At 42.5% G+C, this 25890-nt stretch overlaps 1 protein-coding gene and 1 long non-coding RNA gene across 8 annotated transcripts in view; both read right to left on the bottom strand.

Annotated features, from left to right (window-relative positions):
* ARID1B (AT-rich interaction domain 1B) overlaps positions 1-25890 on the bottom strand; it is a 443672-nt gene that overhangs the window by 392559 nt on the left and 25223 nt on the right. For all 7 annotated transcript variants that reach the window (XM_049653111.1, XM_049653112.1, XM_049653113.1 and 4 more), the window contains exon 2: positions 657-851. In XM_049653111.1, coding sequence (XP_049509068.1) covers positions 657-851 — 195 coding nt within the window. The remainder of the gene's footprint in view (positions 1-656; positions 852-25890) is intronic.
* The window catches only part of LOC125938083 (uncharacterized), a 28729-nt gene continuing 25046 nt past the window's right edge, over positions 22208-25890 (bottom strand). The window contains exon 2 of the long non-coding RNA XR_007462603.1: positions 22208-25730. This is a non-coding gene — a long non-coding RNA (uncharacterized LOC125938083). The remainder of the gene's footprint in view (positions 25731-25890) is intronic.

The raw sequence follows: 25890 nt of genomic DNA, 5'->3' as shown, positions 1-25890 counted from the left end.
GGAAAGTAGATGGGTATTTAAGGTAACTCCAACTATTTGATTCTCGAGAAAAATACTGAGTCGATAAAAGGAAGGAAGTCTTTTTTGTTTTAAGTAAAAACACAAAACCCATCAAAGGCTAAGAAAACAGATATATACCAAATCCTCTTATATGAAATTCATATGTTATTGAATAAATGCAAAATAACTTTTTGGGAGAATCCAAAACTTTTCTCAAAGATGATGCCATTTTCATGGTTATTTATTCTTTAAGTTAAAATGTCACCTTTAAAAATCTATTCACAGTTCAGAATCTGCCAGTCTGCCATCAGAAATGTTAGAAAGCCAAGTTCACGACAGGGGGTAGATCTATATAATTTGCTGCAAAATGATGACACTGCCTATCTTTCCAATACAGCCAGTAACACAGTAACAGCCCTCTACCAAACAGATGTTCTGTCCACTTTGTTCTAAGCAGCTCACTTTTCCTTCTTGAAAAGAAAAAAAAAAGGAAACTGCACCCATGATTACTTGAAGAAATGATGATAATTAAAAGAGAGCAGAAAATCAGTGAAATGCCCCCTAACTCTCTCAGTACCAATCTTAGGTAGCCGGTAAAAGACAAAGACAAGAGGATCACCCATTTGGAGAGGGGTGGGGTAAAAACCAGCACAAACCTGCTGCTGTGGGTACTGCATTCCTCCCATGGCCCCTGGGGTCCGACCCTGGATGCTGATTGGATAGCGCTGTGGCCCTGGGGGACCGTAGGAGCCTCCAGGGTAAGGGCTGCTCTGCTGAGGCTGAGAATGAGGGTTACTGCCCATCCCATATAACTGCGGCCTCTTCATCACCATAGGATCCATTGGGCTGCCCTGTGAAGAAAGAAACAGACACAGATTTAAGTCATGATTTATTACAAAGGCAGAAACTGTTACACTCACATATATGTTAAAAACACAACTATCCTTACTTTTGAAAATATTAAAAACATACAATACACACAAGTATCATATCATTATGTTGTATGTAACACCTGAGATGAATATGCTCTAGGTCAATTATTGCATTAAAAAAAAAGTAATAATAACCTGGCAAATAAAAACCCAGAAGAACATTTAAGAAAAATACCTAGATGGCTACACGACATTTATTTTTTTTTTTTTTTTTGTTTACTTTTAGGGAGATTTTAACAATTAAGAGGGATCCGGTGTAAACCAGAGAAGGAAAGAGTCTGCAGAAAGAAAACATTTGCATCTAAAATCCTGCTGTACATATAGGAATGAGCATGATCAGTTAATCTCACCCAGCTCCTCTTAGCTTTAAGTATACTGAGTGGTTCACAAGGCTTTCTGACTTCAAAGTATTCTTAGAACAACGACTTTGTTTTGGACCTGAATCTGGAACTCCTGATCAAACATTAATGCATCTGAGTGCTCATGAGAAAGTGAAAGGGTAGATTTTAGATAATACAGAATGTCTAGGGTAAAAAGTTTCAAAGACTACTAGTGTGCATGAATAGGCTCCCAGACTATGAGTCACAAGCCACCTTCCCTATGTCAGTATCTTAACCAAACATAACTAGTTCAAAACTAGACTCTTAAGTTTTATTTTTGGTTTAGTGAGTCAGCCCATGAGCCTCAGGGCCAAGGCCATTCAGCAGAGCCAGAACTAGAGCCTCAGCTGGGGCTTTCTTGCCCTGGGTGCTTCAAAGGAGCAATGCAGTGGTGGGGGAAGTCCCTCCCCAAGGGGCTAAAAAGGCCTGCAGCATTCATCCAAGGATCCTTCTCGCCTGCCGGCAGGTCTTCCTTCCTTCCTTCCTTCCTTCCTTCCTTCCTTCCTTCCTTCCAAAACCATATATTGATTCCTACTGCATGCCAGACTCTGTAATATATATGAAAACTCTCCAGAAGGCTCAAAGATTAGCAGAATAAATGAATGAAGAAGTGCCAGGCTCAAGGTGGGGAGGGACAGGGCGTAGAGTGCCGTAAGGCAGAAGCCACAGCAGAAACCACAGGCTCAACGGAGCCGAGCTTCCTGGTGTGGACAAGGAAACATAAGCAGTTCAGATCCAGATGAAGCAGGAATTTGCAAAGAAGCTGAAGCAGGCGGAAGCCAGTACGAGGGTGAGCCTTACAAGTCAGCTTCGGACTGCATCCGGGGGATGAACCACCGGGTGCTTTCAACAGAGAGAACGATAATCGGCTCCAGCTTTCGGAAGGACTGCTCTCAGGCAGCTGGCTGGAACCAGGGTGGGCTGCCGCAGCGGGCAGGCGAGCTGAGGTCCTAAACTGGTAGCAGTGGTGGGAGAAAGCGAGCCCGGATTCCAGTGACAGGATGGGGATGCGGCACCACTTGGAGACTGACTGAGTGACGGGAGAAGACAGGAGTCCAGGGTGGCTTAATAGATGGTAAGACACCAACTGAGATGGAACGTGTGGAGGCACAGGCAGATCAACCGTCTCCCCCATGCCAGAGGGAGCCTTCAGTATGCTACGTATGAAATCTGAGCTTCCTACAGGAAATCCAGTGGAAAACATCCAGAAGGAAGGGACACAATACATTTGTAGCTTGGGGAGTAAGGGCTGAGCTACAATAACAAACGGGGGAAAGTCAGCATATAGAGGATATATGCTCCTGGAAAGGCGGTGATTTTTCTGTTTTACTCACCACTGTATCTCCAGGATGTAAGTCAAACAGTGCACCTGGCACACAGCAAAATGTTCAGTGACTACTGGATGAGTTAATCAACAGGAAGCATATAAAACCTCAAGAACTTTATCTAGGAAGAGTAGATGAACAAAAGAGCAATGCATAGAGGACAAAACTCTAGAGAATATCACCATTTAAGGGAAAGAAGGAGCCCACAAAGAAGCCAAAAGAACAGTCGGAAAATACAGGCTCTAGAGTATGGTGTCATGGAAAAGAAGGGAGTCGTGCCTCGAAACACGACAGGCATGCCAAATGCAGCCCAGGTGTCCAACAGGTGAGGGCAAAACCCTGCTCTGTACCCGACGACTAGAAGGTAACTGCCGAGTCTGGCCAGGGCAGCCTCATCACAGAGGTGAGGGCAGTAACCAAAAGACAAGGAACTAAGCCAGGAATGGGAGGTGAGAGAGGTGAGCCGGGAGCACAGACCCAAAACCCAAGCTGGGGAAGCTCCGTGACAGCCGGTCTTCCCTCCCACCCGCACCCCAGCCCAAGGCCGCAAGCAATCTTTCCCCTCCTTCCTGCACGTCTGCTGTGTGCAGCGGGGCCAGGCCCCGGAGAAAATGAACACGCATCAGGGGCTGTCCTGGGGAAATGAGCGATCCACTGAAGCAGACGGGCTGAACAGGGACTGCAATGCCCCCAGTGGACACCCTAAGTGGACCGTGCAGCGGACCCTCAGCGGGTCTGTGATGGGCTGTCACAAAGCCTTCCTGTAGGGAAGCTCAGGTCTGAGGGATTCGTAGGAATCTGCCAGGAACTGATCTCACCTGAACGAAAACGTGGGGAGGCCAAACAGTTCGGCTCGAAATTCACAATTTCATGGGCTTGTAAGTGTGTTACTCTCACCCGTCAAGGAAATTTTGTACTTACGATGACAGAAGTTTCTCAAACAATACACTGATGTTACACCACCTGTGCTGACTTCACAATTCAACACACAAACATGTATGTTGACACACTGTAACAAAACTAAAATCGAGCATTGAGAATTAAGTTTTCCCAGAATCATATAAATTAAAATGGGTGCCTAAAAAAAGCAAAATGTAATTCTTTCCCACACTTTCTTTGAAAAGATAAAACAAAACTTTCTATGGAAGTGTGAAAATCAAGGCTGAGCTGGTGATTTCAGAATCCGCACAGTGAATGAATGGCCAACAGAGAGGCTGAGTAAATCAGATTTCAGGCTAAATTTCTAATACGGGGCCCTGAGGCAGCCCTATCTCCACATTCAATCTGGATTAGCCAGGGCAGAGGAAAGATCTACTTATTTCACTTTAAATAGTGCACGATCCAAACTGGCTTAATTAAAGCAGAAATTTAAAATGGAAAAATGATTGGAATGTCTATATTTTAATGCTACAGATAACAGTGCAGGAAATTCATCTTATCAGTGACTAAAACTGTTTCGTAATATCTATCTCATCACTGCCATAAACTCTCACAGTCCTGCTTAAAATTCAGTTAATTTGCACCCATGTCAAAAATGTTAGCTTAACCCTGAGATTTCTGAAAATCTAAAGCATGAAATACACACATTATCTGTACCTCTCAAAATGCATCTAATACCTTTCAGTGAGACTTCAGATATGAAAACAGATACTTATACAGTGCAAATTATTTAATTTTAACCTTCTCGCCTTATGGCCTTGTGTTAAGTACACATCCACATCCCAAATTCACCCTGCTGCGTATTCTTGCTATTTTTAACATTAAATAAATAACGGGATATTTCAACCCCTGCTTTTTACTACTATCTCCTTAAAGAAACCAAAGACCAAATCAAATCTAAGTCTTTTCCAAAAAAACATAAAGGCCAGGTCACTTCTCATATTCAGTTCTAACCCAAAACAATTTTACATTTTTAGCATCTACACTTGAGATGATCTATTCCTGAGTATCAGTATTTTCATTTCTCATGTAAGACATTTGCTGTAACAGAGACATCGTCCACATTTAAAAAGTCCTCAAATACTTTTCTAAATATGTTACTCCAAACGGGTTTTCCCTCTCCAGATACCATTCCACAACTGCCGATTCCTGAACTTCGGTTCTGTAAATTAAGACAAGAGCTTTGAAGCCTATGGTAAGTACTGCCCACTTTCAAAGAGCTCAACACAACTAGTGTAGGTTTGTAACTCAATGTCTCATGCGATTTTGTTTCTTGATAAGACTTTCTCATAACCCCTCCTTTGTTCAAATAAGTTTTTGTAAATATACGTATGTATGAGTTATTTACCATACATGCACGCACGTGCACACACACTCTCCTAAATCTTCTGGGAAGCCGTCACATCCTACGTCACATCCTACCTACATCCTCCAAAATCCTCAGAAGGTTCTCCATTCCTAGGACGACCACACAAGAGTACAGTGTATATTTTTTAAATATGTATTTGATATAAATTCTAGACAATCCAGGTGGCACGGTTAGGCTGTATTCTAGGTTACAGAGGTTTGCAGAGGCCGGCCTGAGAATCCAACTACCCTTTTAAAGATTACCCAAGTTAAAGAACAACTCACTTCTATACCTTTGGTATACTTTAGATACACTTGGTGCTTTTTACACTTACTCCTTCATTACCCGCCTTCCAGAGTACACGTACATATGTACTTACAATAAAGACATCTATGTAATTTGTTTACTACTGGATATCCAGTTAAGGAGATGGTTTATTAGTAGTTTCTTTCTGAATATAATATTTCACAAATTAAAGAAAGGCACTGCCAAAGCCACCGAAAGAACTCTCCGCATTTTTCTGATCTCCAATTGTATCTATGTATCTGGATTAAGTAACCGCTTAGAGAAAGAAACTCTTCCCATTTCAACCATTATCTGGGAAAATGTTCTAAATTACCAGCAACTTAAGAAAACTTCGAAGTAACATTCCATTACCTATAAAATGAAACCCAATTTGAGTAAACGAGTGTTTGTATTGGTAGGTTTTGTACCCACTAACAGGTTTCTTACCACTACTCTTTCTGAGAGATCATATGACAATAAGCTTTAACCAAAAGCTTTCAACACTGTGTCTTGCTCCAACTCTAATACTCTCTCTCAAGTGGGGCGGGGTGCTACTTATCCAAATCCGTCCCAGCGACAAGATTCCTCATACTGACAGGACACGGCACGGTCCAGGGAAGGGAGGGTGGGCTTAGCTGCCGAGCGGACCCTCACCCTTATCCCCCCCCAATTACCACCACTGTAGAACCCTGAATATATATGTTGCTTATTTCTTGGTCTTCTACTCACTAAATGGAAGAAATAAAACCGACCTCACAATAAATGTGAAAGTCAAATCAGTAAGACCAGTAACAGTTCTCAGAACCACTTACACCCACTGTCCGAAGAAGAAAACTCGAACGACGATCCTAGGATGTGGGAACGAGCCACAACAAATGAGCACCGTGGAACAGAGACACGGAAAAGGACATATGAAACAATGTCAAGTGTTTAAGAGCGATGTGCATGAATTACAGCCATGTGAAAACTCGGCTGATAAGGATCAGAGGCAGCCACAGTGACCTGTAACTGGTGGCTGTCATATCATGAAGCAATCTATGTTTACTTTTCTGCGATAATGTCTAAATATAAGTCTAAAATGCTTTTTTTTCCCCCAGGCGTGCTGCAAACATGACTATGGTTTGCTACAGGGCAGGGGTGGGTGGGAGACACAGCTGATCCGCATTCGCCCTCCCCCGTCCCGGCACCCACACTCCCACTCACAGCACTCACCAGCAGGGAACGGCCACTGGTCCTCATTCGGGGGGTGCCCCTGCTCTCCTCTCTGTGTAGCCCCAGGCTCACTCAAGTCCCGGTTCAAGGACAGCAGAGCGTCCCCCTTCACCACACCCCAGAAACACTGTCTATGGGACGGACCCCGAAATATCTCCTATGCCGCTGGTAACAGACTTCTGAGTTGCCTCGTGTTGTTATGGAACTCATGTACGAGTTTTTCATTTCTCAGGTGTTCCTTCTTACCTCCCAAGTTGTCTAGAATGGCAATGCCCATGCTCCGCAGCTCTGTATGTGTGTCTCACTTAGCACACCGCACAAACGACCTAGATTGTGCTGACTCAGGAACTCCACGGAATGAAGGCTGATGGCATAAAGTAAAACGTTCTCGAAAATAAAGTGTAACAAACTCCCTGGCCAATTTCTACCTTGATTCTGTCTGTACACATAAGCAGAAGACATGTAAGAAGCCAATGATGATATACAGTGCAACATTCTTGGTCAAGCTCTTCTAATGGCATTAACATCAGTTTAAATCAAACACAGAGGCGCCAGGCACTAAAGACTTTCCTTCATCTCATAAATGTACCTATTTATGTACATATTCCTCCTCAGGCCAGAAAACCCCAAGACCCTCAGTTTCCACTGCCACCACCACCACAGAATCCCACCGCCCAGAAAACTCTCCATCCCAGATGACATCATGGGGGCCGGGAGTTGTGGGGACCTGCCCGGGGCTGCGGAACTCGTGCAGAGCCGAGACCAGGAGAGAAGCGTCCTGACTCAGGCCCACAGTCCCCTCCTCTGCAGCATGCATCCACATAGGCCATGAGACTGAAGCAGGGAAAAATGCACCCAGCATCTAACACCATTGTGCTTTTACTTATACTAATAATGACAAGACAGTAACGTGTATGAGGACCTGAACCAAAACCCTGGAACTTCGAATCTGAGTATCGACACATTGGAAGTTCTCCTTGTCGATACAGGAATGTTTGCTACGTTCTACGATGGTAAGGGAAGGACCAAGAAGTGGAATTCTAAGACATTAGTCATGGCAGAAAAGGCTGTTGTGGGGTGCCTGGTTGGCTCCGGCGGTTAGGCATCTAATTTGATTTTGGCTCAGGTCATGATCCCATGGTTCAAGGGTTCAAGTCCCGCATCAGGCTCTGTGCTGACAGTGTGGAACCTGCTTGGGATTCTCTCTCTCCCTCCCTCTCTGCCCCTCTCCTGCTCACTCGTTCTATCTCCCTGTCTCTCTCAAAATAAGTAAATAGATTTAAAAAAGAAAAACAAGAGGCTGTTTTGTTGTTGGCTCCAAGAACCATGGTGCCCTCTAACCACAATGCCATCTGCAATGTGGGAAGAGGGGCAGGGACGCACCAAAATATTCATATACGGACTTGGAGAGACAACCACGGTGAGTATTTTTGGTTTGAGTTTCCTTCAGGCAAGTTACATAGAACATACATATGTGTGGAACCACAGAGTGAAACTTGAAAGAAGAGAGAAGGTAAGGGGATGAAGGGAAAAAATTGTAAAAATAGGACTGTAGGAAATTTTTATGTGTGCAGTTTTTATCTGAAAGAAACATGTTTTGATGTGTAATTTTAAATAAAGATGTTTGTCACATATACATTATCATTACACAGGACAGGAGCAGAAGACACAATATTTTTTCCTAATTATATTCTACATTTAAAATACCACTGGATTTTCACTTTCCAGAATTAAGATTAGCCATAAAATATTAATATGCTGTTACATATATATAAAGTAACTCCATAAACTACCAATAAAAAGTAACATTCAAAAAAAAGTACCATGCAGAAGAAGCTGAATCTTAACTTAGGGATACTTTAAAAAATGCATCTATGACGTATGTCTATCCCAAATACAGTCTATAATGTCAGAGGTCAATGAAATATCCTCGAAAAACCTATCCAAAGAGCCTCCTGACCTCCATTATCAAATAATGACCAACATCTACCATGCACTTCCAAAGTACTTTAATACACGTTCACTTGATCACAATTCTTAAGATACTCTGGATAAAGGATTCAGCAATGAAACAAAGCATCTGAGAACAGAAAAGAACCTCATTGGTTCATAGGTGATGTATGTATGAACCCCCTAAGTGTCTACAACCATGAATGTTATTAATTCCTTTCTTCTCTATAACAAAAATCTGTTCCTTGTGATTTACATCCATTGGTTTTACTTAGATCCTTTTGCAGAAATTTGAAGACAGCTATATCTATTTCCTTTTTCTGAGCAAAATATGCCAAACCTTGGTCCCCTTAATACAAAAGGGACTTGCTCCTTTTTCCCAGAGCCTATCCTGGTACTAATGTGGGCTTGGATCTCTGTGCTTGTTTGGTGGCCCCATCACACCTTTTTTTTTTTTTTTTAATTTTTTTTAAATTTTTTTGAGAGACAGGGGGTGGGGGCAGGGGGGAGGGACAGAAAGAGATAGGGAGAGAGAGAATCTTAAGCAGGCTCCAATTCCAGCATGGAACCCAACTTGGGGCTCGATCTCATGAATGCGAGATCGTGACCTGATCAAAATCAAGAGTCCGATGTTTAACCGACTGAGCCACCCGGGGGGCTCCCCCATCACACTCATGATCCATCCCATCAGATGTAATGAAACCCACTTCTCCCCTCTTCTATTATAAAGTTGGTTAGCTGACTCTAGTGGTACAAGTTTGTCTGTATCTCTGCTTATTTTCATTTTGCTTATTTCTGGTCACCATTCCAGCCTGATGTCTGACATATTAACTGTATTTCCTATCTTGACATCAACCACCAATTAAATCAGCATGCCATTTCCATGTCTTTGCCACTGTCACTGACAAAATTATTGAAGAGGTCAAGGAAGCAGACAGAGCCTTCAGCTAACCACCAGTGCCATTTTTAAAGACTGACATAAAGCCAGGCATCAGCATTCTTGGAGGAAGGTCCTCATTATAAACCTTAGGAAAATCCTTTGCACTGATGCACAGAACTCTGCTGATTCACTTACAGTGCTTACTATGCAAGCACAAACACCTGCCTTGAGTGACCACCTCTTCCCTGCTTCAAATCCCTCCATCTTTTTCATATAAAATAAACAGTCCATGGTTTAAAAAAAAAAAAAAAAAAAAAACACTTAGAATTCTAGACAAAAAAGGTATAAGGGAATGGCAGGGAGTTTAGAGTCCGACAGACCTGGTGTGTGAGTCCTACCTATACAACTTACTAGCTGTGTAACTTAGGTTCCCGTCTAACAGTAGGTCATGTTCACCTCTTGTGTTGCTGGGGGATTAAATGAAGTACCACAGGATTTATCACATAGCAATAGCTTCCAAAATCTTCTTTCTTTTCCTCTTAACAAATTAGCAAATGGAAGTCAGAGTGAAATGACTCAGTAATTTATTTATTTTCTTGTCTCCCAGCACACTGTTAATTAAAGGGAAAAATTTTGTTTTATTCATCTTTGTATACCTAGCACTGAGCACAATGCCTGGCATAGTTAACATGTGTTGAACAGAAGAAGCAATGACTTTCTCAACACCACATCGCCAGTTAAATAGGACTCTAACTGGAATGAAGGCTTCTTGACGGTCAATAGTACAAGAGGTAAAGAATCAAGAACCATTGCACACAAAGCTTCACTTTTCACAAGTTCAGATAAAGCCACAGCTTCCATTACTTCCTCATGTCTGTGTCCCCCAAACGTGTCTGCCTTGGTTGATTCCCTGAGCCCCAGAGCTCTATACCCAACTGCCACCCAACATTCCTGCCCGGGTGCCTAGTACCCTCCCCACCCGTTTCTGATCTCAGGGAAAGACACTCCCCATTCAGATGTACTGGTTAGGATCCCAGGATGCATCCTGACTCCTTCCTGTCCCACCACAGACATCCCTCACCAAGTCCCACCACAGCTGGACCCATCACTGCTGCCAAAGGGAATCGCCCCCTCCGACCAGACTGGCCTCCATGGGGCTCTAAAAAACCACCTACTTTCCCACCACTGGGCCTTTGACCGTGCTGTCCCCTCCACGTAGGAGCTCTATGCTCCTGGAGAACTCGGACCTACTGTCCTGTCCTCAGAGAAACCCTCCCTGAACACCAGAGTGAGGCAGGACTCCCCTCAGAAAACACTGTGCTTTTCCTTCATGGCCCTCAGGAAAGCCTGCAAGAACATCTATTTGAGTGACTATTTGATACATGTCTGTCTCCCCAGCTAGACTGTCCCACAGGAACAGGAATGATGAAGTGAGAAGAAAAATATTAAACCCATTTAGAGCTATCATCTAGATTCCACAGAATCAAGTCCAGAAAATAAGACTGCTTTCGTTCCCCACTTTGGGGCAGATTTTTATAACCTGGGAAAACCTATTATTTGCCTAATCCCCCAAGCTCAGCAACTTCTTAAGTCAATTCAGTGAGTAAATTACTGTCTGCACCATACTTTTAAATTTAATTTAGCAAATGTAATAATTGTATGAACCCAAGTATGTATGTATATGTGTGTGTATAAATATATATGTGTATATATACATACATACACACACACACACACACACACATATATATGTATTTTTTATTTCAAAATTAGATTAGATCTAAAGGGAATATCAAAATAGTAACGGTATATATTTCTATTTTCCTGCAGATTTGTTATTCTCAGCGCCCAAAAAAAAAAAAAAACAAAAAAAAACTGTACAGCTATTACCATGGCTTTGACAATTTCTAAAATTTACATCTCTAAGTAGGCACTATCATTCATATTTATTGTGTCACAACTGACAACTTAGTAGCAGGCTTATTTAAGAAAGAAAAATCATATAGTATATTTCCCATATAAATACAGATTTAAATCAAGAAAGGAAGCTTTTGTAAGAGTATGTTAAATTTTGACTTCATCACTTTTAGCTGTGTAATGCTGAAGAAAGTCACACTTCACCTCTATGCATCTCAGTTAACACATCTAAACACCAAGAACACTGCCACTCTCACTGTAGAGTTACAGAACTGGAGATCCTATAGTTAAGTCCTTGGCACAAAACAGGCTTTTAATAGGGATAGATTTTATGATCATCATTATTAGGTGGAAGTGTAACGTCAGAATAATCACCAAGAGGCACGGATACCCTCCACCCCTCCACTAATGTGCAGGCGAGAGAAACGCTGCTAATCAATCCTAGTATTCATTCTCCCGAAGTCCAGTAAGCCTCAGAATCTTCCACCCTGCACAGCTGCAGGGAGCCACTACCAATTATCAGATTCTGCAAACAAGCAGAAACTAACATGCTGTGTCTACCACAATGGGAAAAGCATAACGTTTGACATTGGGTAGACCTGGGTTCATAATCCTCTCCTGCTGCTGACTGGCCACGAAACGTCGGGTAAATTCTTCCAGTGCTCTAAGCCACAGTTTTCCCATCTTTCAAGTGAAGATAATACCTCCCTCAAAAAGACAGCCATTCTGAAGATGTCTGGCGTGTGATCTGCATCCACAAATAATTCCAAAGACATGGCAGAGCAGCACCTGAAGACAGACCGCGAAGTTCCTGGTTTCCCCAGCAATCGCCGTGGTTGCCATCTCGCCTCTTTGAAACTATTTCATTAACGTTTTAAAATTAACGACTTCAAAATTGCATTAAAGAAAATACCGATAGAAATATCTGAAGGTTAACAACTGACTTACCAATCTCTAGACAAAGAGTGCCTGCCTACACAGACCGCCAGCCCCCCGTGTAAACATGCTTTCCGGAGGCACGACCCCACAAAAGACCCACTTTATCAGAGCCATGATTAAGTGAAAGCATATACTGGTGGCAGTGTAATGTGACTGTCCAAAGAAAAAAAAGTTAATATGACTAATACACAGTTGACCCCTGTACATCATCGGAGTTTGGGCACGGACCCCACACAGAGTCAAAAATCCACATGTAACTTTGGACTCTCCAAAAACTTAACTACTATTAGCCTACCGTGGACCAGAGGCCTTGCCAATATCTTAGTCTATTAACATGTATTCGTATATGTATTGTATGTTCTACGTATATATGCTGTATTCTTACAATAAAGTAAACCAAAGAAAATGTTTTGAAGAAAATCATAAGGAAGGGCACCTGGGGAAGGGTCAGTCAGTCGAGCATCCGACTCTTGGTTTCAGCTCAGGTCACGATCTCATGGTTTGTGGGATCGGGCCCCACTTCCAGCTTCTGCTTGGGATTCCTTCTTTCCCTCTCCTTCTGCCCCATCCCCACTCACGCTGATGCTTTCTTTCTCTCTCTGTCTCTCTCAAAATAAATAAACTTAAGAAAAACCATAAGGAAAAAATACATTTACAGTACCGTACTGGATTTAGCAAAAAAAAAAAAAAAAAAAAAAAAAAAAAAAAAAAAAAAAAAAAAAATCCACGTATAAATGACCCTTGTTCAGTATACACTGAAAAAGGGCAATTAAATGCATATATAATAATTCCTAGGCAGGATCCCACACTGAAGGAAAGAAGATTGCTATAGAGATGCTACTTGGACAGCGGACAAAATCAGAATAGGGACTGTAGTTCAAGTACTGCACCCAAGTTAAATATCCCAACGGTGCTAACGGCCCTGGGGTACGTAAAAGAACCACCTCATCCCAGGAAATGCACTCCAGGAAATACACTCCAGGAAAATCACTGGCACTATTAAGGAGTAAAGGGGCAGACACATGCAACCTACTCTCAAAAGCTCCTGAGAAAATACATTGTAGGTAGATCGGTGGGTGGGTAAAAGTAAATGTAGCAAAATGTTCAAAACTGATGTATCAAAGTAAAAAGTATAGGGGACCTCTCTGCACTATTCTTGAGACTGTCCCGTAAATTTGAAATTATTTCAAAATAAAGCTAAAAGAAGGGGGCAAAAAGAAACTGAAAAACCGGAATAATCACTGTATCTTTTATCTACAAGTAGGGCCCTCAATGACCACACAGTGTCACTGGGGCCTCTGGCACCACTGGGGAGGGGGCCCTGTGAGGAGGAACGTTGGGGAAAAGAAACCTAGAGAACCAAAAGAGTCAAAACACCAGAAGCGTGCACACAGAATAAAAGAAGGGTACGTGGTGAGATATAACTGGGGAAGAGTATGGGGCTGCAGTACTTTCCCTAAATGTACTAAAACTGGCAAAACACAGATTTTAACTTTTTTTCAAGTAAGCTTCATGCCCAGCACAGAGAGCAACACAGGGCCAAACTCACAACCCCAAGATCAAAACCTGAGCTGAGATCAAGAGTCAAATGCTTAACCAACTGAGCCCCCTGACTATATATTTTAAATACTTGTTAAAACATAATCCTAGGAAGGAGCGCCTGGCTGGCTCAGTCAGAAAAGCACTCAACTCTTGATCTTGCGGTGGTTACGTTCAAGCCCCACGTGGGGTGCAGCGATTACTAAAAAAATAATAATAATAAAGTTTTTTTTTAAAAAAGGAGGTTCTTATTTATTGTTTTTTATTTTTTAACGTTTATTTATTTTTGAGACAGAGACAGAGCATGAACAGGGGAGGGTCAGAAAGAGAGGGAGACACAGAATGTGAAGCAGGCTCCAGGCTCTGAGCCGTCAGCACAGAGCCCGACGCGGGGCTCGAACTCACGGACTGTGAGATCATGACCTGAGCTGAAGTTGGAGGCTTAACCGACTGAGCCACCCAGGCGCCCCTTAAAAAGGGAGGTTTAAAAAAAAAAAAAATGATCCTAGGAAGCTTTCACACACACACACACACACACACACACACACACACACAATTAAAAAAAAAAGAAAGAAAGACCTTCCAGGTTAAAACCCTGCTCTGCTTAGAGACCCTTCCCCACAAATTACATTTCCAAGTTAGCAGCCTCAACCTTCAAGATGTAATAAAGGCTTTTCTGCTTCCTCAGGTTTCTTACTATACTTTTTAAAAGATCTCCAACCAGCTTTAAAGATGTAAATGTACCATCTTTAACCAGAAAACCTCCCTTATTTGTTTCTGTAACTTTCAAAATGTGCTTTCATAACACCCCACCTTCCCCATGGGACCCTGCTCCCCGCTCAAAGGATGTAAACAGACCTGGTTCTCTAGCAGTGCCTCCTAGGGCAGGGCAGGGCAGGGCAGGGCATGGCAGGGCCCCCCCCCCCCCCCCCCGCATCAAATTGTCTCGTTTAAAATGAGGAAAGCAACTATCCAAATGAAAACATTGCCAGTGTTTTAAATCTCAGTACAAATACAAAAAGCGAACTATCCCCAAACTGTGGTTGACAAAGCTTCCGTTGGAGGAAGGAGAGGGTTCAGAGACCACCAACTAATCGCCAACTAATTAACGGCTGAAGTGCTTGCTGTGCTAGGTGGAGCCTAACTCTCTAGCGATCCAGCCATCAGGCCTTCTTTGGTACAGCAGAGTGGGGTCAAATACAGAGTCTGGAACTAAGGCTGCCTGGCCTGCATGGCAGGTCCCCATTTACTGTGTGATCTCAGGCAAATTGTGCTAATTCTCTGCACTTAAGCTTCCTCCTCTGAAAAGTTAGCATAATACAGCCACCTCGTAGTATGCTTGTAGTATGAAAGAACACAGCAGACCCAAAACACAGTGCCTGGCACACACTAACTGCTCAATTAAGCGTGAGAGCTTGTTACTCCTGGGCAATTCCACCCCTGTGAGCCTTACAACTCCTCAAGTGAAGTGAGGGATTGCAAGATGAGCCCTTACAGCCCCTTCCATTCTAGCATTCTGTAATCCTAGAATCATCCCTCCTCCCTGCCAGAACTTCCAACTGTCGTGGTGAGAATCAAAAGGAATGTGGACAGTTAGACATATTTCTCCTTTCTGCCTCATTCATTGACTAGAAATCTTATCGATAAACTGCTCTACAAGTCAAAAAGGCAGGGAAAGGGCTACAAAGAGGTCTAAAGAACTCAAAACCCAGAAGTTCAACACCCAAAGAATCAAGGCTCACCTTAGGGTGCCACACCTGTCGTCTGCCAAGTCTTCAACAACGAACCTACACTGAACCTTCAATGAACCTTCATTCGACAATGAAGCCCCTCTACACACCTCTGTGCCAATGCACTAAGGCACACCCTTTTCTAGAATGCCCTTGCACCCCACACGCCTTTGGCAGCTGTAAACTTTAGCAACTCTTTCTAACCCCCAAAAGTACTACCAGATAAGGTATTCTGCATTCTCAGGGCTCCCACCATATGCTGCCACTATCTCATTTAACAGATACTAAACGGCTATCACAACCACTTGTAACTATGCTTACGGGGCCTCTCGTCAGCAAGCACCTTAGGGGCAGAAATGGGGTCTTCCTCATCCAAACTCTCCTCATAGCCCCCACCTTCTCATACACAGTGAACAATCACTGTTCCTGTTACTTCATTAATAAAAAATCAAAACTAAAGAAACTCAAGTGCACCCTAACCCTTCCCTCCCTGGGCCACCCTCTCCTAAATAATACTGGACCGCCTTCTAGACGCGTCAGCTCTAAGTAATGAACACTATGACACCGGATCTCAAGTCTGGCTTCTAACAGGCACTTAACGAATGCTTAGTGTATGAACGTGAGAAGGACATCCAGCTGTGTCTCCTATTCCAAAGTACGACTTCTCCAGGATTCAGATTATAATGCCCCACATATTGGCATTTTTTATTTCCAGCCTCGAATGTTACTATTTCTAATATTCTTACAACACCATTTCCCAAACTATGTTTATATAGCTGTTCCTGTAATTAAGAATGGGGAATCAGAGATGGGTCTGACCCAGGACCCTACACCTCCAGGGACACAGCAGCCTCGTGGGGACAAAGTAGTCTCTATGCCCAGCCTGGGGCTCAAACTCAGAACCCCGAGATCAAGAGTCGCACGCTCTACCAACTGAGCCAGCCAGGCGCCCCTATTCTGTTCATTCCTGATAGAGGTATATAAAATCTACTTTGATTGTGGGTTTGCTATTTTTTCCTTTTTTTTTTTAAATCAGTTTTGCTTTATATACTTTGAAGCTATGTTGTTAGGAGCATAAACTTTCATGACTATTATAAAAAAAAGAATGGAAAATGTCTATAAAGCAGATGCCACTCTTTAAGATTCAGAATATATGTTAGCATAATAAAAGTCTAAAACATCATACATAGAAAAAAAAGACCTGTTAAACTTGGTCGTACCCAAACCTGTCTGGGCAAGTTTTTGGTTTTTAAGTAGAACACAGAAAAACATAAACCAGAATGGCAATAATGCATTCCATTTTCATTGTTAGCTAGGTCTATCTAGGTAGACAAACACACAAAGAGTAAATATGTGAGTTAGTGTGTGTGTGTGCATATGGCTTCTATCCCCGTTAGTGTCCTAGGATGACAAAGTGCTTAGCTTACCTGTGGATTTTTACAGAGAGCTGGATAGTAAGAGTGACAACAAGGTATTTTTATATATATAGCTGGATAGCAGGAGTAACAACAAGGGATGCTGGTCATACATCCTCAGCATTTATGGCAAATTATTAATCAAGTCCCACCTGAAACAATTTGTTAAATTGATTTTAATCACTGGGCCTCTCATGTGAAGCTTTGTATAATCAGCATTTCATTTACAAAATTAATTGCCTGATTGATTCTCTGGAGGCAGTTGCTGTCATTACCCTGCTGTCATAACTTCTGAGTAGGGTGTCACAACATGAAATTCTGACTATGAAAAGCACTGCTATTTTAAAAATGGGGGAGGGGAGAAAGGGATAAAGGAGGAAAACCAAAGAAGTCACATTACCCCCTTCAGCCTGGGAGAAACCTGAAAGTGTTTCATGGTAATTACGCTCTCTACCAATACCTATCTGCTAAATTAACTACTGTACAAATCTAGGGTTTGAGGCATAAAAGATTTTTATACCGGAAAATAACAACTAGAATGTAAAAGCACCAGAGGTAAATTCTAACCTGTGTTACAAAATATGTATCTTGGTATACAAACACTCTGCCTTTCCTACACTTTCTAATAAATAAATAAATAAATAAATAAATAAATAAATAAATAGCTTGACCAGAAATCTTAGCTTACGACAAATATCCATCCATTTTAAGGAAGTCCAAATCACAGAGAAGCGCACACTCACTCAGGCTTCCCGAAACATCGATGTCTATTACTGTTAGATACACACACTTTTTATAGTTTATCGCTCACTATTTACCAGTCTATTGGTAACTGATGGGTCTTCACCTAAAAATCGGTCACCACAATCAATTAATAAAAATTAGACTAAATTTCATATATTAAAAAATAAATTTAAAAAAAATGGATGAATGGATAAACAAATTATGGTGTATTCAGTGAAGGAAACGACCAATAAAACAAAAAGGCAACCTAAAAAAAAAATTAAAATAAAAAAATTAAAAAATAAAAAAAGATTAGACTAAAAATTACTTTTCATGGAAAAGAAAAGGGTAAGACGAGTACAGAACGGGGAGGAAAGAGGGAACTTTTTTAAAGTTATTGAATATCATTAAAAGTAAGATCACATTACCAATATAGTATTTTCAAACTAACCTGCAAAAGCATCAAGCCAGCCAAAGATTCAATTTCTCTTTACCATGAATTCGCCTTTCAGAAAGGACACCCAATTCTGCAAAAGCCCCTAAAATCTTGCCTCCTCCCAGCCCCCAGTTGCATTTCCACCATCTCAACATACCAAAAAGGCAAGGTAGACTGCAAAAAGCCAAGTTGTTTTCAGATACTTTCAAATGTGCAAAACAACTTTCATAGTACAGAGGGGGCTCATTTAAAACAATCCCCGTGCAATGCAACCCAATTCCAAATAAGGCCTCTTTAAAGGGGTCACTTTGAATTTAAAAGAGGCCTCCTCGGGAGACCAGACGTAATTTACCTTCTTTTCGGTACGCTGAATTTTGATTCATAGGTTCAGCCACAAATTTCCTTTAAAAAGAAAGATCACTTCATAAATTTGCTCTGTTATCCTGTGACCAAAGGTGTTTGTTTGCTGGCTTGGTAAAGAGAGCTAACTGGGACATTGTACCCACTCCTCCGCTCCCACGATGCAGGCTAACATGACAAATTCACGGTTAGAGAACAGAAAGGCCAAGTCTCCCCAGCCCAAACACCTGCGGCTCACAAGGGCAAGCCCCCTCCTGGACCTCTCAACTACATTTAACTCCCCTGCAGAGTAAGAGCAATGGTCTCTAATTTTCACTTGGCTCACAGGGATGTGCTAAGTGTTGATAAGGTAATGTCTGCAAAGTGCTTTAAGTTCTGGGGGGGTGGAAAAAGGCTTTATAAAAGCCTAATAGATGCTTAGGACCACTTCTTAAGCTACACACACAATTGTTTCAGCAAAGAGAGTTCACTAATTCAAATGCATATCAATTTAACACCTTTCATTACAAAAGAACCGAAAAAGGAAGGCACAGAAATTTCTTCTCCAGGTGCAAAGGGAGTGAAGATTTTACATGAACACTGAATGCCTGCATCACCACCACCTAGGACAGGATTCTACGCTATGGCAGAAACGGCTCAGAGCATCTGGATTCTAAGAGGTGAAAATGGATGAATGCTATAGAAACAGGAATGGGGGCAGGCATGACGGTGCAGTTGAAAATGTATATTCTGGGTTATAATTTTCTATTTGGGGAAAAGGGGGAAGGAAGTATCATTTTTACAACATACCATGTTAAAAACAGCTTGATAAAATAATATCAATTGTTGAGGTTTTAAAGACAAAATCTAGCTTCTGTCATCTCAAGGGAGGTGAGGAAGTAGGGACTTAGTCTTTTGGGATAATATATCTGAAAGCTGGGGAAGAGGTATGAAAAAATTTATGTTTATCAAAATGAGGGATGAATTAGAAAAGGTTAAGAAACAAAGATTCAAGGACGTTTGGGTGGCTCAGTCGGTTAAGCGTCTGACTTCGGCTCAGGTCATGATCTCGTGGTTTCTGGGTTCGAGCCACCATATCAAGCTCAGTGCTGACAGCTCAGAGCCTGGAGCCTGCTTCGGATTCTGTGTCTCCCTCTCTCTCTGCCCCTTCCCTGCTTGTGTTCTGTCTCTGTCTCTCTCTCTCTCTCTCTCTCTCTCTAAAAAATAAACATCTAAAAAATTTTAATTTTTAAAAATATTTTTAATAATAAACTGAACAAATATCAAGGTGCAAAGCACCATGAAAGATGCTAAATGTAGAAGATGGCCCTTGATTTTAAGGAATGTACACTATAACAGAGAAAATAAGAGATGTATGTAAATAATACTAGGTATAAATAAGCTTGTACACACCACAGGACAGAGAAAATAAAGTCCCATGAGTGCTCAGCTAAGGGTGGGTAATAACTTCTAGCTGCAAGAAACGCAAGGATTAATGAGGAATTTATGTCATTTAAGGGGTAAACTAAGAGATGAAGAAGATATACAGAAATATCAAGACACAAATATAATAACAGCCACCATTTAATGAGTGCCTACTGCGAGCCAAGCCCTATGCTAGGTGCTTTACAAATGGCATGAGACGAATTCTAACAAAAATGCTGCAAAGTACTTAATATTACACACCACTATTTTTAGTTGAAGGAAATCATCTCCTAGGTTTAGGGAACCTGCCCAAAGTCACACTACAACAGAATGGAATCAGGATTTCCCCAAGTCTGGCTGGTGCTCTTTGGAGAAGTCTCTAACAGCCATTAGGCCCTGCTCCAAGCCACTCCAATTAATAACCCGTGATATGGGGGTGCCTGGGTGGCTCAGTCAGTTAAGCGACCGACTTCGGCTCAGGTCGTGATCTCACGGTTCATGAATTTGAGCCCCATGTTGGGCTCTGTGCTGGCAGCTCAGTGCCTGGAGCCTGCTTCAGATTCTGTGTCTCCTTCTCTGTATGCCCCTCCCACGATCATTCTCTCTCTCTCCCTCTCTCTCTCTCTCTCAAAAATAAACATACATTAAAAGAATAATAATAACCCACGATATGGAGGGTGCCTGGGTGGCTCAGTCGGTTAAGAGTCCGATTTTTGATTTTGGCTCAGGTCATGATCTCACGGTTCATGAGTTCAAGCCCCACATCAGGCTCTGTGCTGGCAGTAAGGAGCCTTCTTGGTGTTCTCTCTCTTTCTCCCTCTCTCTCTGCTCCTCCCCTGCTCATGCTATCTCTGTCTCTCTGAAAAGAAATAAACTTAAAAAAATTAAAAGTAAATAAATAACCAGTGATATGAACAAACCTGAACTGTGTCCCCCGAAAATCTGTATGTTGAAGCCCTAATCCCCAGCGTGAGTGTATTTGGAGACAGGGCCCATACGCAGGTAATAAAGGTTAAATGAGGTCATAGGGTAAGGGCCTTCATCTCACAGGACTGGTGACCTTATAATAAGATGAGTAACCAGGGCTCACAGGACTGGTGTCCTTATAATAAGATGAGTAACCAGGGCATTCGCATTCTTCCCCCCACCCCCCAACCCCCCGCCAACACACACGCAAAGAAGAGGTCATGTGAGCACACAGCAAGGTGTGCAAGCCAAGGGAAGAGACCTCAGAATGAAACCTACCTTGCTGGAACCCTGTCAGAACTCCAGAATTGCAAGAAATACATTTCTGTTGTTAAAGCCACCCCAGTCTACAGTATTTTATTACAACATCCTGAGCAGACTAAGATGCACCACTTTTATTTTTACTGATTTATAACATGCAGCCTGAGTTCTAAGAGGGATCCCCAGAGTCCTGCCTCCTGGTATCCACACCTTTGTGCAATCCCCTCACGCGTCTGGGCAAGAACAGTGACTTGCACCCGACCCAGAAAACATAGCAAAGGTGAGGGGATTTTACAAATGTAATTGAGATTCCGAGTCAGTTGACTTTGAGTTCATGAAAACAGAATATCCCAGATGGGCCTGACATAATTATGTGGGCTCTTGAGTCCAGCCTCTCTAGAAGTTAGAGACTCCCAACAGCAGAGACTCTCTCTCTGTTGGTGGCACTGAAGAAGCAAGCCGCTATGAAGCTACAGCCACACGGAAGTGAATTCTGCCAACAGTCTGAGGGCACCTTCCCCGGTCAAGCCTCCAGCTGAGAATGCAGCCTGCTGATTCCTTAGTCACAGCCTCCTGATGCCCTGAACAGAAAGCATCCAGCAAGTGAGGTGTGGACTCCTGACCCACAGAAACTCTTGAGATAATGTGTGTGGTTTATAAGTCACTCAAGTTGTTATGCAGCAAAAGCAAACAAACAAAAACTATTTCACAGCTTAGGAAAAATACTTCCCACATGGCTCCTCCTCACGCCCACAGGAGCCGCCACGGCTCAAAAACACTGGTGTTGGTGCTCTGCTATCTTCCCTGACAGGAAACCTTACAACATACGGTCCCAGAAGTTACTGGGAGCTCTTATTTTTCCCACTTCTGACCAAAGTCCTACTTATCCTTCATTGTTTTTAAAAAAGTATTTGTTTATTTTTAAGAGAGAGAGACACAGAGCACGAGTGGGGGAAGGGCAGAAAGAGGGGGAGACACAGAATCCGAAGCAGGCTCCAGGCTCCGAGCCATCAGCACAGAGCCCGATGCGGGGCTCAAACTCACGAACCGTTAGATCATGACCCGAGCCAAAGTCAGATGTTTAACCAACTAAGCCACCTAGGCGCCCCTAATCCTTCAAGGATCACCTTCCCTGTCAAGTTGGTCTTGAAAAGCCCAGGCAGAATAAAACCCGTCTCTTCTGTGGCCTCGGAGACCTTTGAAGAAAACTCTTATTATATTATTTAGGCAGTCTGGTAGCAATTTTCTGTTTGTCTCCTCAAAGGCAAAGGCCAAGTTAAATGGCAAGATAGTTCACACAGATAAAGGAAAACACCCCTCGCGTCACTGCACACACAGAACAGGAGTAGGAGTCCCAACTGTAGTCCACCAGCCAGAGGACCTGAAATGAGGCGACTTCTCGACTTCCCTAGGCCTCGATTCCCTCCCCGTAAGACGGTATACTGCTTGCTAGCGGGCAAGCATCTTCTGCACAATACATGTGCCCTGAATAAATACAGCAGTGAACGTCAGCTCATAAGGCCAACCTAAAGTTGGGCTCAAAAAAAAGGAAAAAAGTTACTAGTAATGGTGCCAATATGAGAAAACGTGTACAAAATTGTGAAGTGAAATCGGTGACTAAAACTCATGGCCACTGTTTAATAGCACATGTACGCTCACGTGGGATAAAAGTGATTTACAATGAAAGCTGCTGACTTCCCAGGGCCTCTGCCTCACACGTGAAGGGCAGCCAGAGGCCTGGGAGATGGGGCCAGGGTCACGCGGGGTCCTCGGCGCGCTCCTGAGTCCCACTCCTCAGCTGCCAGCCACACGGGGCTCCCAGAAGACCACTTAAGCCCCCAAGTGTGGGGCTGCATCTCGTCGTCTTTTTCATGCCACCCGACCACATGCCCATTGCCAAACAGCTGGCCTTGCCCGGCGAGCCGAACCTCAGTTGAGAGACCACGTCCCCAGCTGCAGCCAGCTCTCCTCCGGTTGGCTTCGGCCCAAGCGCTGGGAAAGGGCTGTTTTCTAATCACTGGTGAATGAGCCAGTGAACTTCAGAGAGAAGGGAGTTTCCTTCCCCATTTTTTTTTAGTGAGAAAAGCAAATTTGTAAATGCTCTTCGCAATGGTGGCGCAGAAGCCTCAGATTTGTTCACACTTATCTAGAGGCTACATCTAACCTAGTAATTCTGTATAATGCAATTGATTCGCTAGTATCATTTTACAATTCTGATTAGGTTTCTCTAAAATCCTGTTTATTAAATTGCTTCCTTTAAGCATGCATAGTTACTAATTTGTTTCCAACTAAATCAGGTAGCGTATGAAAAGATTATACTGTAACAGTGCAAGGGCACTCCAGGGATTACGTTTCATCTAGATTTCAAAATTAAAACTATAACGTTTCCTTTGAAAAAGAGAGGCAGCCGAATTTACACAGTTTTTTTTCTGGATCGCTAAAATGTCAATACCCCACCATAACACCCTGGGTGTAAAACAACCACGTCCTTCGCAAAGCACATAAAGCAAAGAAAGACCAGAGGCTCACAGTGGGTCTCATGTGCTCATTTCTTTACATCAGGAGGTCACGCATAGCATGACACTGTTCAGTCCTGAGCCAAAACACACTGAGCCTTTAAGGGGCAAACTTGATACGCAGAATAAGAGGTGTGAAGGAGGCCAAAAATAAGACAGTTAACGCTTTACTAGATTAGGTTACTGGTGTTTTACTTTTAATAGAGTAACAGCATATCACTTGAATAAATCAGACACAATCAATAAAAATCTCCAGAAAGTAATATTTCAGAGATTTGCTCAGCCATGTGACTCTGATTAATTTTAGAGTCACACAGATGAAACAGAACTCCTATGTACAACTGAGAGATTTCTCCCCCAAAGTCGATGAAACAAAAATCCTTAACCCCTTTTTTTTTCAAAACATTTTTTTGAAGTTTATTTCTTTATTTTGGGGGGGGGGGGAGAGAGCACTCAAGCAGGGGGGGGGCAGAGAGAGAGGGAGAGAGAGAATCCCAAGCACTGACTGTGCAGAGCCTAATGGGGGGACGGAGGGCTCCAACTCACTCACCACGAGATCATCACCTGGGTTGAAGTCAGAGGCTTAACCAACTGAGCCACCCAGGCACCGACTTAACTGTTTTTAATCAAAGATTTTTGTGTCTCTAAATGTGTGGGTTTTTTTTAAGTTTCTTTCCTTTCATCAAACAAAAACAGGAGCAAAAGAGGGCAGGATAATCATTTATATTTTAAAACCAGATCAGCAAATAAAGAATTTGTCCAACTAATGAATAAAGCCTTCTTACAAACAATACAGATGTTTTTATTGTCAATTTCCATATTTGCAGAGATTAGAAAAAGTTGTTTATGAAGACTTCATGTACTTAAAGCAGTTGTTTTTTTTTTTTAAATTTTCAGCTGAACTGAAAAAGAAACACAAGTATAAAAGAGAATGAAAGGGAAAAAGGTAATGACTCTAAGAAAATCTGCACCATGGGGACTATAAGAGAACTACAATGATTGACTTCAGCACCAGGGCCATTCTGGTTCAAGGTCAATTTTGGCTAGAGTCCACACTCACAAGACCACCACATGACAGACTGCCAAAAGATACGATGAAGGTTCCATTTTTCTCAGAGATTTTAATTACAAAGTTATGGCTGCCCTCTGACAAGGATATCTATTTAGTAATATACCTAAAAAGGAATGAGAATTCTGAAGTATTTAATTTTTTTTTTTATTCTTTATTTATTTTTGAGAGAGAGAGAGACAGACTGTGAGAGATAGAGAGCGAGACACAGAATCAGAAGCAAGCTCCAGGCTCCGAGCTGTCAGCACAGAGCCCGACGCGGGGCTCAAACCCACGAACTGCGAGATCGTGACCTGAGCCGAAGTCGGACGCTTAACCGACTGAGCCACCCAGGCGCCCCAGAGAATTTTGAAGTATTTAAAGATCTACATTATCCCACTGCATGTTGTCCTTTCTGTTCTCTTCATTCTTATTTCTGACGCTAACTACATACAATGGAAATAACTTAAGGAAAAAAATCCAGCAGATGCCTTCCAAATAAGAAATGCTCTCATCTTCTCTCAGTTACTTCTGAAATTTCAATTACTGAATTCAATTACTTTGAAATGTCTCCCTCTGCTTCAGCTTTGGGATACAACAGGGTTAAAGCTTCGAAGGTAACACTCTTGGCAAAGAGGCAGCCTTTTTATATCACACTCCTTTTAAGAAACTTTATGAACAGCACACAGGTAAACAAGGACACAAAAGGCATAGGACTGCATCTGCTGGGGTCAGAAAAAGGGGTGATGCAGAGCTCATGATCCTTCCAGGCAAACTCTCTTGGCCAACTGCCTCAGAAGACAATGACATTCCAAAAACGATTCAGCAGAGCACCGCAGAAATGACAATTCGAGGTTTTTTCAATTGTTCAGTGACTCCTTAGACAATAATAAGAGAATGTCTCTGCCACCACATACACAAAATTACCCCAAGTTAAAAAGCAGGACCAATGGGGTATGTCCAAAAGAGGCTTCAGTGGGGTAAAAGGGCCAATTGAATGTATATAATATGATCTTATACATGGATTATTTACGTTTATGTAGTTTTATGTGTTCATATCCAGTGTATTTTTTTTAATTTTTTTGCTTATTTTTGAGAGAGAGAGTGTGTGAGCAGGAGAGAGGCAGAGAGAGAGGGAGACAGAATCCGAAGCAGGCTCCAGGTTCTGAGCTGTCAGCATAGAGCCCGACACAGGGCTCGAACTCACAGACCACGAGATCATGACCTGAGCCAAAGTTGGATGCTTAACCGACTAAGCCACCCAGGCGCGCCATATGCACTATTTTTTTTTTTCACGTTTATTTATTTTGGGGACAGAGAGAGAGCACGAACAGGGGAGGGGCAGAGAGAGAGGGAGACACAGAATCGGAAGCAGGCTCCAGGCT

The sequence above is a fragment of the Panthera uncia genome (assembly GCF_023721935.1).
Source record: "Panthera uncia isolate 11264 chromosome B2 unlocalized genomic scaffold, Puncia_PCG_1.0 HiC_scaffold_24, whole genome shotgun sequence".
Classification (NCBI taxonomy): Eukaryota; Metazoa; Chordata; class Mammalia; order Carnivora; family Felidae; genus Panthera; species Panthera uncia.
Note: the sequence above shows the minus strand (reverse complement) of the source record. Positions and strands in the feature narration are given on the sequence as shown.